Source organism: Nicotiana tabacum, chromosome 1 (assembly GCF_000715075.1).
Source record: "Nicotiana tabacum cultivar K326 chromosome 1, ASM71507v2, whole genome shotgun sequence".
NCBI lineage: Eukaryota > Viridiplantae > Streptophyta > Magnoliopsida > Solanales > Solanaceae > Nicotiana > Nicotiana tabacum.
In genome coordinates this window covers 218,779,502-218,797,981 of record NC_134080.1, presented here as the reverse complement: position 1 = coordinate 218,797,981, position 18,480 = coordinate 218,779,502, and the positions used below count along the sequence as shown (strand labels likewise).

The 18,480-nt window shown below is 39.0% G+C and overlaps 1 protein-coding gene across 1 annotated transcript; it reads right to left on the bottom strand.

The window, feature by feature from the left end:
* Nucleotides 1-7,393: 7,393 nt before the first annotated feature.
* On the bottom strand, nucleotides 7,394-9,288 carry LOC107782640 (putative F-box/kelch-repeat protein At1g15680). Its single transcript, XM_016603537.2, has one exon. The coding sequence runs from the start codon at nucleotides 8,878-8,880 to the stop codon at nucleotides 7,492-7,494; it is 1,389 nt and encodes a 462-aa protein (XP_016459023.1). The 5' UTR covers nucleotides 8,881-9,288; the 3' UTR covers nucleotides 7,394-7,491.
* Between the last annotated feature and the right edge of the window lie 9,192 nt (nucleotides 9,289-18,480).

Sequence of the window (18,480 nt, the reverse complement as noted above, 5' to 3'; positions counted from 1 at the left end):
CTAATCAGAGTCCGTCAATATATATATTTTACAAAATCAACATATACTAATACACATGAAAAAATATATATAATTACAAATTCTGTGTTGCATGACCCAAAAATACTAGAAAATGAACTAGAAAGTCATGGCGAAACAATGAGTATTAGTCACTAGGCTGTTTCTATGGACCAACAAAATTTCAAACCAATCGAAATCTGTTAAAGAAATTCTACAAAATCAGCATATGCACACGAAAAGTGGATATAATAAAAAAAATTATTGCATAACCCCAAAAGTTAAATATCTTAATTTTAGCTGCAAGCTATCGAGTTAGACATAATGAACTTTAGTTTTTTTTTGGTCAAAAGGATACTATATTTATAATACTAAGTTAAGATTGTTCTTACATTGGGCTGTTGAGGAGTTAAGCACATCGTACCAAACAGTGAGTAGTGCAAAGATACATTTACAATATTACAACTTTTAACGTTTCTTTCAAAAATAGTTCCAAGGGTGTCTGCCCATAGTACTTCATTGACAAACATCGGAAGAACTACCAAAAAGTTGATTCCTGCTTCCCTGCCTCTGTTGCCAACTTGTCTGCCACCCTATTTCCCTCTCTGAATGTGTGATTTACTGGTGGATGACCCAACGCTGCTAGGAGAGAGCTGCATTCACAGATCAGGGAATCATATATCATATGACCATTGTTTATGCATTATATTACCTCTGTCGAGTCCACAGTGGCCTCTAAGGGCACTAGATTGTTTGATATTGCCATTTTTAGGCCCTCCAAGAAAGCTGTTAGCTCATAATGGAGGGTATTTGTGCACTTAATTTTCCCCATGTACCCTGTTACATAATCCCCATTGTTGTTTCTAATTATTGCTCCTATTCCCCATGTGGTATCTTTTTGATGGTAACACCATCAATGTTTAGCTTGTAACAACCCTTCCCTGGGGGGCTGTCATTTAATAGAGACAACAGTACTGTGTCTGGGCTCTTTCCCTCCTATTGCTATGTGCATGAATTCTGCAGCCTTGTTAATGGCCACTCTAAAGGGGACATGATCCTTCATATAGTTGAAGCTAGGGGTGTTCATAAAAACCCGAAAAATCGAACCAAACCGAAAACCAAACCAAACCGACCAAAAAAATCGATACTTTTTGGTTTGGTTTGGTTTGGTTTTGACTTTGAATTTTAAAAATCGATCAAATTTGGTTTGGTTTTGATTTTAATCACAAAATAACCGGAAAAACTGAACCAAACCGACTATAGGAGTAACTATTTCAAATTTATTATTATACCTATATATATGTATATTTTTATACAAAGTTTCAAATTTTTTATGGTGAATGTTAATCGTTTGCACTTTTAGTACAGTTCTTTACCTTTACATTCTATTTTGATTAGTAATTTTCTTTTGTTAAGTGTAAGAATCCATTTCATGTTAAAAAAATATTTTTTTAATTGAGTCCTTAAATTATTCATCACTATTTGATTCAATTATCATCATTATATCTTAGTAAATAATCGATTTTTCAAAGGGCAATTGATTTGATAGTGTTACATTGAAAATGTAGTCGCCGGAATATGTGTTTGGTAGTGTATGTCTTATATTTAAGAAAAAATCGGTAAATAACCGACAAAACCCAACATAAACCGAATCGAGATAAAACCGACTTAATTGGTTTGGTTTGGTTCTAATATTTGACAAATCGACTTACTTGGTTTGGTTTCTTTTTAGGAAAAAACCGATCCAAACCGAACCATGAACACCCCTAGTTGAACCTGTTAATGTTCATGGTTATCCAAATTTGCCAAGGCAGAAAGGGATTAAGTGCCCCCATTTGAGTATGTCATTAAAGGGTTGGTGCTTTACCTTGTTAAGAGTGTGCACCCAGTTTGTTTGGCTAATTATAAGGTTTAGGATGCAGAGGTTAGAATGGCATTGCTCAGCTAACTTCTGGAAACATTGGTTAGCATTGCCACATCTGGAGAGTATGTGTTCAATAGTTTCTTCTTCCTTGTTACAGAAGAAGCACATGGGGTTAAGATTCATACCCATCGAGTGAATTTATTGAGTTGTAGGGAGCCTAGCATGGGTTACTAACCAAAGAAAGTATTTTATCTTGTTTGGAAGTTTTTGGCCCCAACACCAGTTGAAGTATTTCCCAGAGTTATGATTCTGATGATTATTCAGACTTCTAATGCGGGTATATGCAATTTTTATTGAGAAAAGGCCACTATCAATTTACCATCCTATCCAGATTCCCAGAATTAGGATTAATAAAGATAGAATTGATAATAATAACTACCTTCTCAGGAAGGTCAAAGGAGATATTACTAATGTCCCAATGACCTTCATTGTAGCATGAGCCTACATTCAAACTCTCCTCTCCCATTTTGAGTGGACCATTGATAATGCTCCTAAGAGTCTCCATACCAGGGATCCATCTGTCACTATAAAGGTTAATTCTATCCCCCTTTATGTACTACCCACCTAGTAGCCTTACTACAAACATACCAACCATTTTGACATTTTGCCAAGTCCTAGAGGCAATGTGCCTAGAAGGGTTCCTACTAGTACAGTGCTTGTGGAACAGAACCCCGGCTCAGAGGGCATTGGTATTGTTGTACATCCTTCAGGCCAGGCCAGTGTGGGTGGCAATGTTTCTGTTTTCAGCTGTTTGAACTCCCAAACCACCCTCATCCCGAGGCTTTGTCATAGTTTTCCATCCAACTAGGTGCATTTTCCTTTTAGCTGCAATGATACCCCGAATGATATTCCTCTGAATTATGTTAATTTGGTTGGACACCTGAGCTGGGAGCTTAATGTATTGCATGACATGGCTAGAGATGCACCCAAGGAAGGATTTAGCTAGTATAGTTCTCCCAGCCATATTCAGGAACTGGGTTTTCCAGCCTGCCAGCTTAGACTGCATACTATCAATGATAAACTGATAGTCTCTATTGGTGGGTCTTTTGTGGAAGACGGGAAAGGCTATGTACTTACCAAAAGAGAGACTGGGTTTAATGGTCAATATCCTGGCTAGTCTAACTTCCTCTTGCTGGCAGTTTGTGGAGAAGATAACTTTGGACATGATATTATTTACCTTTTGGCTAGACTTACATTTATGCTCCCAGAGAGTTTCTATTATGGTATTGCAGTTCTTGGTGTATGCTCTAGCAAAGAGAGTGAGGTCATCTGTAAAGAAGAGATGGGAGATTTTTAGCCCTGTTTGACTGAAATTGGTTGGGGAACCAATTCCCATTATGCATTTTTGCATCAATGCTTCCGGGTAGTCTCTCCATAAAAAATGATGAAGATGTAGGAAGATAGAGTCTCCTTGTCTGATGCCCCTACTAGGCTTAAAATACTCAGTCCTGCTCCTATTGACAAGCACAAAGATAGAACTGGTGAAAATGGAGGACATAATCAGCTTTGTGGTGTTGCTAGGGAAACCAAAGAAAAGCAGTGTGTCCCTGATGAAGGACAATTCTAACCTATCAAATGCCTTCTCCAGGTCAATCTTTAGGATCTTGTTGGCATTTCTGCCTTTTATTTTCTTAAAGTGACTAATGTATTCTTGCACAATAATAGCATTATCACAGGCCCTCCTGTTAGACAGGAAGCTAGCTTGGCTAGGGCTTATGATAGAGGGAAGTATAGGCTTAACTCTGTTAACAATGATTTTAGTGATCAATTTGTACATTGTATATAGGCCAATAGGTTTGAAGTTCTTCAGCACAATAGCATTTGCACATTTAGAGATTAGGCACATATGGGTAGTGTTAACCTCAAGGTTCATTTCAAGGGTGTGGAAGACCTGCTTACAAAAGCATGTTTTCTTACCCTCAAGGATATTCCAGTACTTTTGGTAGAATATTGGGTGTAGGGCATCAAGCCCAAGGACTTTGGAAGGTTTGAATGAGAATAAAACAATCTTTATTTCACTATTCCTTAGGGGAGCACTAAAAATGTTCTGTTCCCTATGTGAAAGGGTGTGAGAGTCATAAACGGTAGTATCCCTACCCTTGGTAGAAGATTGATGGTTAGTGTTGAATATGAATGAGTAGAACTGGAATATGATATCTTCAATTCCCTTATGGTCATCTATCCAATCCCCTGCCTCATTTTGGAGTCCCAGAAACATGTTCCTTCTTCTCATGTTGGGAGCGGGGGTGTGCAAGAACTTTGTGTTAGCATCTCCCTCCATAAGCAGTTTATCCTAGACTTAGTTTTTCAGAATTCCTCTTCACTTCTCAGAATAGGTGAATAGTCTTCTAGAAGTTGGCACTCTAGATGCTAAAAGTAAGGGCTGAAGGGATAGACATTGGATTTTTGGAGACCTCCAAGCCTAGCTAGTAGATGTTTCTTTTTATGGAAGATGTTACCAAAAACTATCTTATACCAAGTAGTAACTTGGTCTTGGAATTTGGTAGTTCCCTCAAGTAGGTTACACTTACCCTCATAGGCCTGGTGCACCACACTGGTGAGGGAGGGATGGCTGCACCATATGGGCTCAAATCTAAATGGTTTAAAGAGACTGCTGGGCCTGAACCAAAGATTTATAAGCATAGGGCAAGTGATTAGAGTGAGTTCTAGGAAGGGGGCTAATTGTACTAGAAGGGAATTTTTGGATCCAATCCTCATTAATAAATCACCTGTCTAGTATTTCCAGGATTAAGTGACTTCTATTCCTATATCTCATATTAGTCCTGGTAAATTTGCTACCTTTGAAACCAAGATCAATCAGCTTACATTGATTTATGCATTGCTAGAAGATATTAGCCCGAGGAGCAGAGATACAATTTCCCCCATACTTGTCTCTAGCTCTCAGGACTTCATTGAAGTCCCCCTACTAGCTAGCTTCCATGATAGGTATCAGGTATAGTTCTGAGCTTCTGTCAGTGGTTTCTCCTAAGTGCATAAGTGTTGCTAGCATAAACAACAATGAAAAGCCAAGAGTTGGAAGAGGGGATTACCTTGACTATGACATTAATGCCATGAGATGTGGCAGAGACTTCATCAATTTTGAGTAGATCATCTTTCCACATGATGACTATGTCCCCAAATAGGCCAATAGCTGGGCTTTGGATTTTCCCAGAGAATCCCAGTTCATGAATCCGGTTCTTATGCTCAGTCATCCTAGTTTCTAGGAGGACTAGCATTGCAGGCTTGTGCATTTTGACCATCTCAGCGTAATGCCTCCTAAACTCACTACTATTGGCACCCCTATCATTCCAAATGATGAAATTCATTAACAACTTGGAGTGTGGTGGGGACTTCCTTTTCAGGCATTTCGCCTTCCCTTTCACAGGATTGGCCTCCAAGTTCACTTGTACAGAGATGACCTGTTTGTCTTCCTGTATCAGAACTGGGCTTAGTCTTACAGCTAAGTCTCCTGAGTTTGGATTTGAGGCTAACCTTAGGCTCATCCCGCACAGTTTCATGCTCTATGCGATAAGCATTTCTCACCCAGGCCCTCTAAACTCTATTAACTCCTCTTGTTGTAGGAGATTGCCTTTGTTTTGGCACTCCCAGCTTTACAATCAGTGCCTCTAGCTCTGTGTTGGAGGCTTGGAGGTGCTCGTGGACTTTTTCTAATCCTGCCATCAGGGTTTCCCTTTATGGTGGGGTCGTGGTCCATGCTGCTCCATTGGGAGAATAATGGGCTTACAATCTCCTTCCCTGGTGTTACTAGGGGGAAGAAAAGTAGGGAGTTGCTGATCTGATCCATCAGGGCACTCAATTGGTTTGGTGTCATTGTTTGTTGGCTGGGTGTTACCTAGGCTTGTACCAAGGTTGCTAGTCACAGTTGATGCCCATAGTTCAACATTGCATAATTGAAGCATGCAGTGACTATCTTGGCTAAGTAATGAGGGTTCTGGATTACGACAGTGATTAGCAAAGACCCTATGAGAGGGTCGGTGGAAAGGTTGCTCTCTACAATGCCATTTTCATCCAAGAAGTGGGAAGGTGGTCTGGTGGTAGTGGGGCTGTTATTACCATTAGAGGCAACGATTCCCTTTCGAGGTTCTGGGTCGTGGGGAAGTTTGCATGTTGTTCTGATTTAGTTTTGAAGATTAGCCAGATTGACTCCGGAGAAGCAATAACTTATTTGTAAGTGGGCGAGTAATTCAAATGAAAATAACAGAAAAGACTTTCATTTGTTAACTATCGGTTTGTGTGATTTTGGAAGTCTTTTATGAGTAGAAAAGACTTTCATTTACTTTCCCCTTGAAAAAACAATCACAGACACATGACTAGTTGTCCAATAACAAAAATACAAAACTATTTAATTACATTATTTGCGAATACATACAACACGCAATCTATTCCATTGGGTGTTCTTAAAATAATTTTGAAACATTACTAAAAATATGACAAATATTTCTTTAGTACGATATATTTTAAGAAAGAGTCAAATATAAAGACTACTTACTTTTCTAAGAATTCATTTAATCTACTTACAGTTTAAACTTTACGTGAAATTTATCAATCAAACTAACTTTACAACACACTTTAATACTTATTTTATTTGTGTATCATTAATGAAACCAACTTTTCAACACTACTTTATTAAGCATTTTAATATGACAGTGTCTATTTTTGGTCAAAGATGGCGTTTTAAGTTATTTTAGAAAATAAAATTGGACAATTGGCGTTCATCTATTGAGGGGCCACAAACTTTTTTTTTGGTTTTCCACCCGGTGTTCGGTACCCGCATTGGAGCCCGACTATATCCGGATTCGCGTCGCATAGGCCCTATTCGAGGAGAAGCGCTCCCTACCAAGAATTTTTCCATACCCAGGACTCGAACTTGAAATCTCTGGTTAAGGGGAGGGGCCACAAACTTATTTTCATATAGGAGTACTTTTTTATTCCTTTTCGATAACAACAAATAATGTCACTTTCATTTAGAGTTGAATTTTAGTGTTTTCAATTATTAATCAATCTAATTATTAAAAAAACAATTTGTGGTACATAAAATCTTTAGCCCCATTATTATCCAGTATGATAAATATTATAAAAACAGTATGCCGACTTTATTTAATTAAATAAAGCACTTCCCCGTTTTATTTTATGTGATATTCGGATAACATAAATTCTAAAATGCCAGCTTGATTTAAATGTTTAATAACACTAAAGTTGCTTTCACAGATTACGTATACACACACACATATATATATATATATATATATATATATATATATATATATATATATATATATATATATATATATATATATGTGTGTGTGTGTGTGTGTGTGTGTGTGTGTGTGTGTGTGTGTGTGTTATTAAAACATAAAACAGTCCGGTATATTAAGTTCCCGTTATGCGCTGAGTTCGGGGACCGCTACAAAAGTGATTAGTACAGGAAAATGTTTTTAAAGTAAATGACATGAACAAGCAGCTCCATATTAATTTCACTAATACACAGAATCATCAGCATTTACTTTATTGCTTACTACTTTTTAATTAATACTAATTTAAGCACAACATTACTTCTTCAGTCCTTTGTAATCAATAGGAAGAGAAATTGGCCATGCAGGAAGCATGAACAAGAATGCTGATGACCAACAAGGCAATAATCTTTGAATCATAACTGGAACATCATCTGGATCACCAAGGCAGAGTCGACTGAACGGTGAAGCCGGTACAGTACCGGCTTTAGGCCACGAATTTTGTTGAGCCGCTGTTACAGCAACGACATCCAACTTCAATGTCTTCATGTTATATGAAACAACAGCATCCCCGAAACCAAGGTATAAGATGTTGGCATCAAGCGGATGGAAGGCGATTGGAGTAGGAATGAGCCCAGTTAACGCTTTGCTCATTGAAATATCATCAAACACGATGTCACGGATCTTCACCCTGTGTTGCAGACTCCAATTTGAAGAGTCATAATCGTCAAGAACCCAAACAGAAAAGCCTGAAAATCCAAAGGGATATGAGGGAACAAGAGACACCTCGATATACCTCAGGCGACCCTGATGAACATCACACAAAGTAGGACTTCCATTATTTCTAGCATCATTACATTGCTTATCAATATCATCATGAAGTTCAATTACGCGACATTGATTCAAGTCATTGGACGGATCGAACGCCATAATACCAAGGCGACGATCAATCCAATGTAGGTTCCCATTCAAAGAAACAGGCCTCCTGAGGGACACAACTTCAATTGGTACATCATTATGAACAACAAGACTTCTCCAACTTCCAGTCTCAGACAAGAATATCTCAAACTTGAGTATATACGACTCGCCAAACTGACAATCAAATCTCACCACTTTAAAACTTCTCAGAGACCCCCCTTCAGATTCCGTTATAAAACCAGTACTAACACGCTCAAAACTCATCGAAGGTGGAGGAAGCGCAATACAATCCCCTGTAATAGCATTGTAAATGCGATAATCACTTCCACCTCGATCATACAAAACTAGCCCATCACTGACTGCTACAATAGCATATCTTTCATCTTCAGGACAACCAACATAAGGAAAATGAATAGTACAGAATCTCGGATGTAACCGATTATCAGACAACAAATCAGGCAAGTATGACTGAGCAAAATAGTTAACACCATTATTAACACTCAAAGTGTTAGCAAGAATGGTCCAAATAGGTGTTTGTTGGGGCAACAAAGAAGCTCTAGAAATATAAAGAGATACAAAAGAAGGTGCAGAAATTAAAGAAAGCCATTGTTTTGAAACACATTTGTACCTAAAAACACATTTTACAGGCAATCTTAAGAAAATTTCTTCCAAGAACCAATTAGGAAGGTATTCATTCTTGAAAAAAATCTTTAATTTAGGTTTTGTAAATTTCCCTTCAATGGGGTTGTCAAATTTTTCTCCCTTTATGTTATGAACATAAAGTTCCATTTTTTTAAAGCTTAAATTTGGAGAATAAAGAATTGAGTAGACAAATCTTGAGGGAGTCAAGAAATAAAGAAGAAATGAGCTTAGATTTAGAGGACTTAAGATTTTACATATTTATAGCTTGAGAATGTATGTAAATATGGCTTAAAGTCAAGCAGACTAAAAATGACTAGCAAAATTCATAAGACAGATTTTCTCACCTCGTGGATTCGCCCATTCCTGCAATTTGATACTGACTCCATTTTCTTAGTCTTTTCTGGTATACTGGTATACCATTTTTTTAATAACAACCAAATAAAAATACTACATAAAAAAATAGAGAGTAGTTATAAAAAAAATAAATGGAGTGTATATTGGGTAATGAACTCTTGATTATTTAAAAAAAAAAACACTTTTTGATTTGGTGATGGAACGGATTTTTTATGTTTTATTTTTAAAGAAAGATCTGGTCTCCAAAATTTATTGGGGATTGGCAGGGGATGGCCGCGCCGTAAGCGGCTGATCTTTTCTTAGCCAATTTTTTTAAAGTTGGCAGTATTTGAAAAAGGGAAAAGGCCAAATATACCTCTTTACTTTCGGATATTGTCCACATTTAATCTGAGTCCGAACCTAAATGTCAATATTTTGGACTCAAAATACCGTTTACTGTATTAAAAAAATAGATACTTTTCTATATATAACGCGGTATTATACCGCGCTATAGTTTAACAGTGTTTCTGCCGTTAAAGTATAATGCGGTATAATAACGCGTTATATATAGTGCAGTATAATACCGCGTTATATATAGCGCTATATTATAACGCGCTATACCTGTTTTTGGGCCCAACAATTAGTCTCCTGCATTTAACTGACATAACTGTAATTCAAATATATATAGCGCGATATTATACCGTGCTATACATGTTTGTGGGCCCACCAATAACTCTCCTGCGATTAACTGACATAACAATAATTCAAATGGGTATAGCGCGGTGTAATACCTCGCTATACATCAAAAAATTCAGCACCCTAGGCTTGACATTGCCTTATTTAAAGGAGTTAGGATTTTATGAAAATCCATTCAAAAAATATTCTAACTTCCGTTCAAACTTTTCTTCTTGTCATCAAACATTTTTTATAATGTCTGAAGAGCCAAAAATAAGGGTTTCATTGTATTGGTGGGGGTGAGGTTGTGGGGAGGGAGGGAGGAATGCAGTTGTAATAGAGAATAACTCTGTGAGGTATAGTTCATCTCCATAGTATCATGTTAAATTGCCGCTTACAATGGAGTACGATAAATTGGTATCATTGTTACGTAAAAAAATGAGTGTGAGGAAACGTTCGGTGAACCTTAAAGTAACCGGTAGATTTCCGTATTTTGTGACTCCACAAGGGTTTGCTTATTATTCTAAGTTTAACATCGAAGATGATGAAACTCTTAGAGATTTTTTGTGGATTCGCGATGAATACAGGAAATTTATTGTAATAAAATTATTGAAAATGTACGTCAAGGCTGAAGACGTTAGCAATAATGAGATTGCGCAAAGCAGGGATAAGCCCCAATCATCGGGTGGTTATTCTGGAGCAATTTTAACCCAACATGTTCCAGCTGAAAGAGTTTGGCCGGATCTTAACTTATCTCTGCGGGCGAACGAGGAGTGAGGAAATAATTTCTCTCCTACTTTACATAATCCACAAGACGACTGGTAAACTTCAATTTTCCTTTCTGTTACGATGTTTATTTTTTGTTGAATTGAATTTGTATTAACACTCATATTTTTCACAGGGGATACCATCCAGATATGAATTTTACAAGTTATGACCCCACGCCCAGTTGGAATATGCGTAGTTCTGGCGTGTTGGATCACGGTGGTCCATCCGGGAGTCATCACCAACAGGAAAATGTGCATCATAGAATGTCAACGCAGTACGACTTGTAAGTGAAGTGATATAGCTATATGTAAAATATTTATCAATTTGAGTAGCTTATCATTTTGTTCTTTTTCTGCAGTGAAAACGAGCAACTTGATGGTCCTAACCTCAATCAGTTGCCCGTAGACGACGTATTTACTCGTGATCTGACAGATGCGCAGAGTCGGGAAGATAATAGTGATTATGACAACAATGCCGATGAGTCTAGAGATGGAACATCCTTCTCCGACGAGGGTGATGATGAGGAGGAAGTGAATGTTGAACCTGAGCCGACGAGGGATCATGTTCCCCCACCTCCCGTTAGACCAAGAGTGTACGAGTTCCACGTGCCGTTTCATGAGCGGAATATTCCCTACCTTGATAATTTGCCAAGTATGCCGGATGTGGATGTCCTCACAAGGGATGCTGACGAATTTCGGTCAGCAACGTAGGATGAGTCTAGACCAACGGTGCTGGAAAATGGTATGTATTTTCCCGATAAAGCTCGCTTAACCAGGGCTGTAAAAATATACAACGTAAGAGAGTGTCGTGAGATGACGGTAAAAGAGTCAACTCCGGAGGTATACAAGGCTGTATGCCATAGACAGTTTATGGGTTCTAACTGGATGTTGCGTGCGATCAAGAAGGAAACAGGGTTGTGGAAAATGGGTAAATATATTGGCACCCACAGATGTGAAACAAACCCATTTAATCATAATCACTTCAACTTAGATGTAGACTTGATTTCTCTTGTCTTGATTCCATACTTGGAAGTGTCCATTAGGTACAAGATCAAAGAGTGTATTGCATCCCTCCACCAGGAATATAGGTGTACTATAACCAAAAAGAAAGGCATATATCAGGCGCAAACGTGCACTTGAAATTATTTATGGTGATTGGGATAAGTCATTTTCATCTCTACCCAGCCGCACTGAAACACTTTAACCCCGTGTCTGTTGTTGAATGGAGGCATTTGTGGAGTCTAGGATGCCCGAAATATATTTTCAACTATGTGTTCTTGTCATTTAAACCAACAATTGATGGTTTTGTGCATTGTCGTCCGGTCATTTCCATAGACGGTACTCATGTCTATAGAAAGTATGATATTAAGCTTTTGATCGCAGTTGCAGTAGATGCCAACTGACAAATATTTCCACTAGTTTTTTTCATTTGTGCCAATGAAAGCGAAGAGACGTGGACACTTTTTTTGAACCACTTGAAGCAGCACGTTGTCAAACAACGTTCAGGTATTTGTCTAATATCTTATCGACATAGTGATATTTCAAGCTTTGTAAGGCATTTGCCTGAATGTCAGGAACCATATGCATACCACTGTTACTGTGTGAGGTATCTGAAAGCCAATTTCCAGAAGAAATATCCCGACAAGGCCTTGCATGATTTAATGTGGATGGCTGCAACTAAGCACCAGCAGTGCAAATTCGTGAGGCGCATGGAAGCGATCCAGCAGTTAGACGAAAGAGCCTATAATTGGCTGATGGGACATGAGCTTCACAAGTGGACATTACATGCTAATGGTGGCAGACGATGGGGAGCCCTGACTATAAATGTGTCGGAGTCACTCAACGGCTTATTGAAGTCTGCACGCGGATTGCCTGTCACTGCCATGGTCCGGATGACATTCAAACAAATTACGAAGAGGTTTGTTGAAAGGCATAGAGCTACATCGGAATTGATGGACAATGATGTTCAATTTATTCCATTACCGATGAGAAGATTTGAGAAATAGAGGAGGCGAGCACATTGGCATTCATTTTTACAATATGATCACGACCGGGGTATTTTTGAAGTTCGCAATTCGCGGAAACCGAGGGAATAATCTACAAACCGTGAATGAAGTCAGCAGGTTGTGTTCATGTGGGAAATGGACTATCTACCACATGCCGTGCGCACATGCCATGAAGTGCTTTCAACAAGTTGGTTTAGGGGCAACCAACTATGTATATAGGCAATACAGTGTTGTTGCATACGTAAACACATATAGTGGGTAGTTGCAGCCATTGGGTGCTGAGCATTATTGGCTGCCGGAACCATTTAAAATGCTGTGTAACAAGGACTATTTGTGCAAGCTGCAAGTGCAAAAGAGAACGCGTATACGAAACCAAATGGATGTTGGTGATACTGTTTATGCGCGTAAATGTGGCATATGCTCGCAAACAGGACACGCTCGTCATAAATGTCCTTCAACTGGTCTGGGTGGCGGTGGTAATCCAGCTCCTGGTGCAAGTTCGTCTAATGTACCCAACTATCAAGGATACACCTAGTGTTTTATTTTTCGTAATATTTTTTGTAATAAGTGTCTGTACTTGTTTATGTTGCAATATCTATCAAATAAAATTATATTCCACTGTCTTGTTACATCTTATTTTTTAACATGACCTTTTGAATTGGGATGATGATATGATAGTTCCAACATTCAACTTATTGGTGTTAGTAAAGAAGACCAATATAAAGATTGAAATTTTATAACATAATATTCGAAGAGATAAAAGCACAACAACCATAACTAAAGCAACATACCTGAAAATAAAAGATAATAAAGGGATAAATCAAGACAAAAATGTTTCGTTTCAGAAAAAGTCAATATGTATAGCGCGGTACAATACTACATTTTGTGTGTTGTCTTGTTGGTATGAAAAGCTGACCGACTGCGAAAAAACTGTTTCGTTTTAGAAAAAGTGAATATGTATAGCGCGGTACAATACTACATTTTGTGTGTTGTCTTGTCAGTCTGAAAAGCTGACCAACTACGAAAAAGTTGTTTCATTTCAGAAAAAGTGAATATGTATAGCGCGGTACAATACTACATTTTGTGTGTTGTCTTGTCGGTATGAAAAGCTGACCGACTGCCAAAAAGCTACTTCATTTCAGAAAAAGTGATATATGTATAGCACGGTACAATACTCCGTTTTGTGTGTTGTCTTGTCGGTCTGAAAAGCTGACCGACTGCGAAAAAGCTGTTTCGTTTCAGAAAAAGTGAATATGTATAGCGTGGTACAATACTACATTTTGTGTGTTGTCTTGTTTATAAATAAAGGGTGCATTCTAGTTATTTTCTGCACTTAACAATAACCAATAGCAAAATTTTCCATAAAAGCAAGGTTTTTCTTTACACTTTAACAAATGTCTGAACCCCTTTATGTTCCAAGGTGCGAGTGCGGCAAAAAATACATGATGCAAGACTGTTGGTATGATGGTGAAGCTGGACGCCGCTACTGGGCATGTATGAACAAGTTTTATAGGGTTCCCGAAGAACCTGTTTGCAATTTTGAGGTATGGATTGATGAACCCTGTCAGCAGGAATACTACAAAGAAAAGTTGTAGTATCTTCATTGTTTGTGTTTGAAGCAGTGGAAAAGAGAACGACAATCCAAACTAGAAGTTGCGGAGTTGAAGGAGAATTCAAAGAGGTAGAAGAAGAAAAAAATAAGCTGGAAGACAAATTTAAGTGGTTGGAGCAGAGAATACTAGGCGGTCGTGACTAAACAATGACATGTACGTGTTGAGCGTAGTAGTGTATCTTTATGTTTTCCGTTCATGTGTTTTCATTAGTTGTACTGAATTTAAGTTATGTTAAGTTTCGATGTTTGTGTTTATGTTATACTATTAAAATAAAGAAGAAACGGGGTAATAGCAACATAATGCGCATATTATGTAAGCATAAAAAGCTGTTATTATTATTTACATAAAATAATATTTACATAGTGTACATAAAATACAAAAAAGAAAAAGAAAATCAATGAGTCCCACATCCTTTGTGCTTCAATGCAGCCGTTGGTCTGAAGCGTATCCCCTTATGCCCGGATACACTATCAAGATCATCCTCATCACGCCGCCTCTTTATATGAGGATGCGCTGTAGGATGATCGTTAGTTGGGCTGGCAGGGTAGGTAGAAGGGGTCGTTGGTCCATCAACAACCTACAAAACAATAAGTAAGCTCAGTATATAAAAATGTATATTAGTAATGTACGTGTTAAGTCAAAAATATTTTCTTACCATGGTTTCGTCGGGTTCCTGAATATAAGCATCCGTGGTGTCCTCATCATCGCATAAAGTGGCCTCCGTGACGGGCTGGGATAAAGCCTTAATAAGAAAATAAAGATTAATTTATGGTAAATCATTGAGAAAAAAAACAAATTAAAATTTAATTGTAATACAAGCATACCTGCGCCTGTGATAGATCCGCCGCATCCGACGATGATGGGCCAAAACTCAACCTGCGCCCACCATCCACGTTTAGGGTCGGCTGATCCTCTGCTGCGCTCGATGGGCCTGAAAAACACTGCTCTATATCTGCGGTGAAGCTCGTGCCCGTGATCAACAATGGATCTGACGGGGTCACCTGCGATGCTGGCAGCTCCAGCTGAAGGCTGTACGACGGCATCCTGCTGGGAGGCTCGTCTTGCTGAGGGATGTAACCCGGCAGATCAGCTCCAAGATCCTCATCAGGTGCCTCAACGTCCCCTTGCTGGGGACCACCTCCTCACTGGCCCCCATGACCCCGTAGGGCACCCCTGCCTCGTGGGGCACCCCCGCCTCGTGGGACAGCCTTGCCTCGTCCCCGTCCCCTCGGGAGTGCGACAGGCCTACCCCACTGGTGGTTCTCTGGCTCCCCATAATCAGGGTCGTGATCTAAGTGCTCGCCTAGTCTGGCTCGCTGCAGTGTCTGGAGAGCCAACTCTGTCATATGCCGACCATACTCAGCGGCTGTAGGATCGCCGACATGCTGCTGCATCTGCAGTCCCAACTGGTAGAATAAATGATGACCAATAGCTTGCACAATATTTCAAATATTAATTATAAAATGCTATATCACAGTTATAAGTAAGAATACCAAATAACATACCAGTGCCTCGTGCCTCCCGACGTATGGTGTGTACCGACCGCCAACTTGATGAATGGGGTCCCCGATAAAAAGTTGGGTAATGTGGCCGTACCATGACATATACATCTGAATAGTCGCCGCCTGGATTTGTGACGGTGGGGGCGGAATGAGGTCCTCTCGCCCCTCCTAAGTATGGACCTGCGCCTTTAGCCATGCCATAAATGTGTCGTCCGCCCTCGAACGACTATCCCACCGATAATGTGTAGCCTCCCATGTAGGCCCCCTCGGTATAGTCTGCGGACGGCCAAACTGGCGAAGTACCCGCTCTGTGGCATGATGCTCCACAATATCGAGGCACATCAGCGGGATGGAAGTGCTCCAAATTAGTCGGCCGGCCGAGCAATAATCGGGCAGGCCATCTATCAAGTCGTCGTTGTATGGCGTCCAGATGAACTATCAAATAATAACATAAAAGTGAGTATGCGCAACACAAGTGAATTTATAACAAGTAAGTTTAGTTACACATTTACATGTGTGCCCTCCAACATATCTAACATATCCCTGACTAGGGGGAGATTATGATGAGCATCAATGGCTCGTAATTTCCACGCCGGAGAACTCACCTCGTAGATAGAGGGAGAAACAGAGGCTGTACATCCGGAGGTAATAGTGGTAGAGGTGGTTGCAACGGCAGGAACCGCTCCCAGGGCCAAACCTAACATACAAGGTTGACGTAAAATTTAAGAAATTTTTTGACTAGATAGAATTGGAAGTAATGAACATAGTATTCGAATATGTTGTCACCTGTAGAAGCGGTAGAAAACCACATACGTCGCTCTGGTTTCCCATGCTTGACCGGCACATCTGCCTGTACAAGTAGGCGAGAACAACATCACCCCAGCTGTACTGGGGTAAATCATCTAGCTGCTGAAGATAATGTAGAAATCGCAAACTCACAAGATTTCCCGAAGTGTTCGGGAACAAGACACCCCCAAAAAGAAGGAGCAACACCAACCTCGTGTACCGGTGAATATGTAGATCATCTGGCTCGCCGGTGATGTCGGGGTGCAATATCTGCAGATGCTGTCTAATAGTTGTCAAAGCCATGCGACTGGCCCCTGAAGCTGCAGTCTCAGCCTGTGGCCTGAAACCAGTGAACTGCTGCAGCAAGTCCCAATACTGCTCATGCGATATAGATTTCATTTTCTGAGGCAGTGCAACGGCCAGTCCATCAGCAGGCAGCCCATATAAAACCTCAACATCCTGCAGCGTGATGGTGGCCTCGCCAATGGGCAAATGGAAAGTGTGCGTCTCCGGCCGCCACCGCTCTATCAAGGCCGTGATCAGAGACCAGTCGAGCTGCAACCGCCCAATCTCAAATATCCTATAGAAGCCGGTATCCTTCAGGCGCTGGACTACACGGGGATGGAAACTCTGCCCCTCATAAAGTCCCACAAGTCATCCACTCTCCTGGCGTGGAGAGTCTGCTCCAGTAGCTCTCCCTCCCATACGTAGGCGGACCTATGATCGCCCTGTAACACTAATAGCTCATCCGAGAAAGGTCCAGGATGCACAGGCGGCACGTCCATGTCGTCTATTGTAAATTAAACAATATTAATTGTGTGTTTGTTTTGTAAATAATTAATATTTAATTATTAATTGGACAGAGTATATATCTATGGGTTCCAGACTCGATATTTGAGTCCCAGTAGCACCAAGCTATCCTGAATTCTTATGTGTATCAATTTCAATATTTTTTATAATTTTGTGTGTTTGTTTTATAAATTAAATAATTAATTTTTTATTGGACAGCGTATATATTTATGAGTTCCAAGCTCGATATTTGAGGCCCAGTAGCACCAAACTTTCCTGAATTCTTATGTATGTCAATTTCAATATTTTTAGAATTTTGTGCGTTTTATAAATTAAATAATTAATTTTTAATTGGACAGAGTATATATCTATGGGTTCCATGCTCGATATTTGAGGCTCACTAGCACCAAGCTATCCTGAATTCTTATGTGTGTCAATTTCAATATTTTTCATAATTCTGTGTGTTTGTTTTATAAATTAAATAATTAATTTTTAATTGGACATAGTATATACCTATGGGTTCCAGTCTCGATATTTGAGGTCCGGTAGCACCAAGCTATCCTGAATTCTTATGTGTGTCAATTTCAATACTTTTCATAATTTTGTGTGTTTTATAAATTAAATAATTAATTTTTAATGGGACAGAGTATATACTTATTGGTTCCAGGCTCGATATTTGTGGTCCAGTACCACCAAGCTATTCTGAATTCTTATATGTGTCAATTTCAATATTTTTCATAATTCTGTGTGTTTGTTTTATAAATTAAATAATTAATTTTTAATGGGACATCGTATATATCTATGGGTTCCAGGCTCGATATTTGAGGCCCATTAGCACCACGCTTTCCTGAGTTCTTATGTGTGTTAATTTTAATATTTTTTATAATTCTGTTTGTTTGTTTTATTAATTAAATAATTAATTTTTAATTGGACATCGCATATATCTATGGGTTTCAGGTTCGATATTTGAGGCCCAGTAGCACCACGCTTTCCTGAATTCTTATGTGTGTTAATTTCAATATTTTTCATAATTTTGTGTGTTTGTTTTATAAATTAAATAATTAATTTTTGTAAAATTGTAATTGGACAAAGTTTGTCTTTGATCTATCAATATAGTAGATACTTAAACTACAAAGATTCTATGCTAAAAGTCTCTATATTTTACTACGCTAAAAGGCTCTATATTTTACTACGCTAAAAGGCTCTATATTTTACTACGCTAAAAGACTCTATATTTTACTACGCTATAAGGGCACTAGTCTTTAAATAAATAATC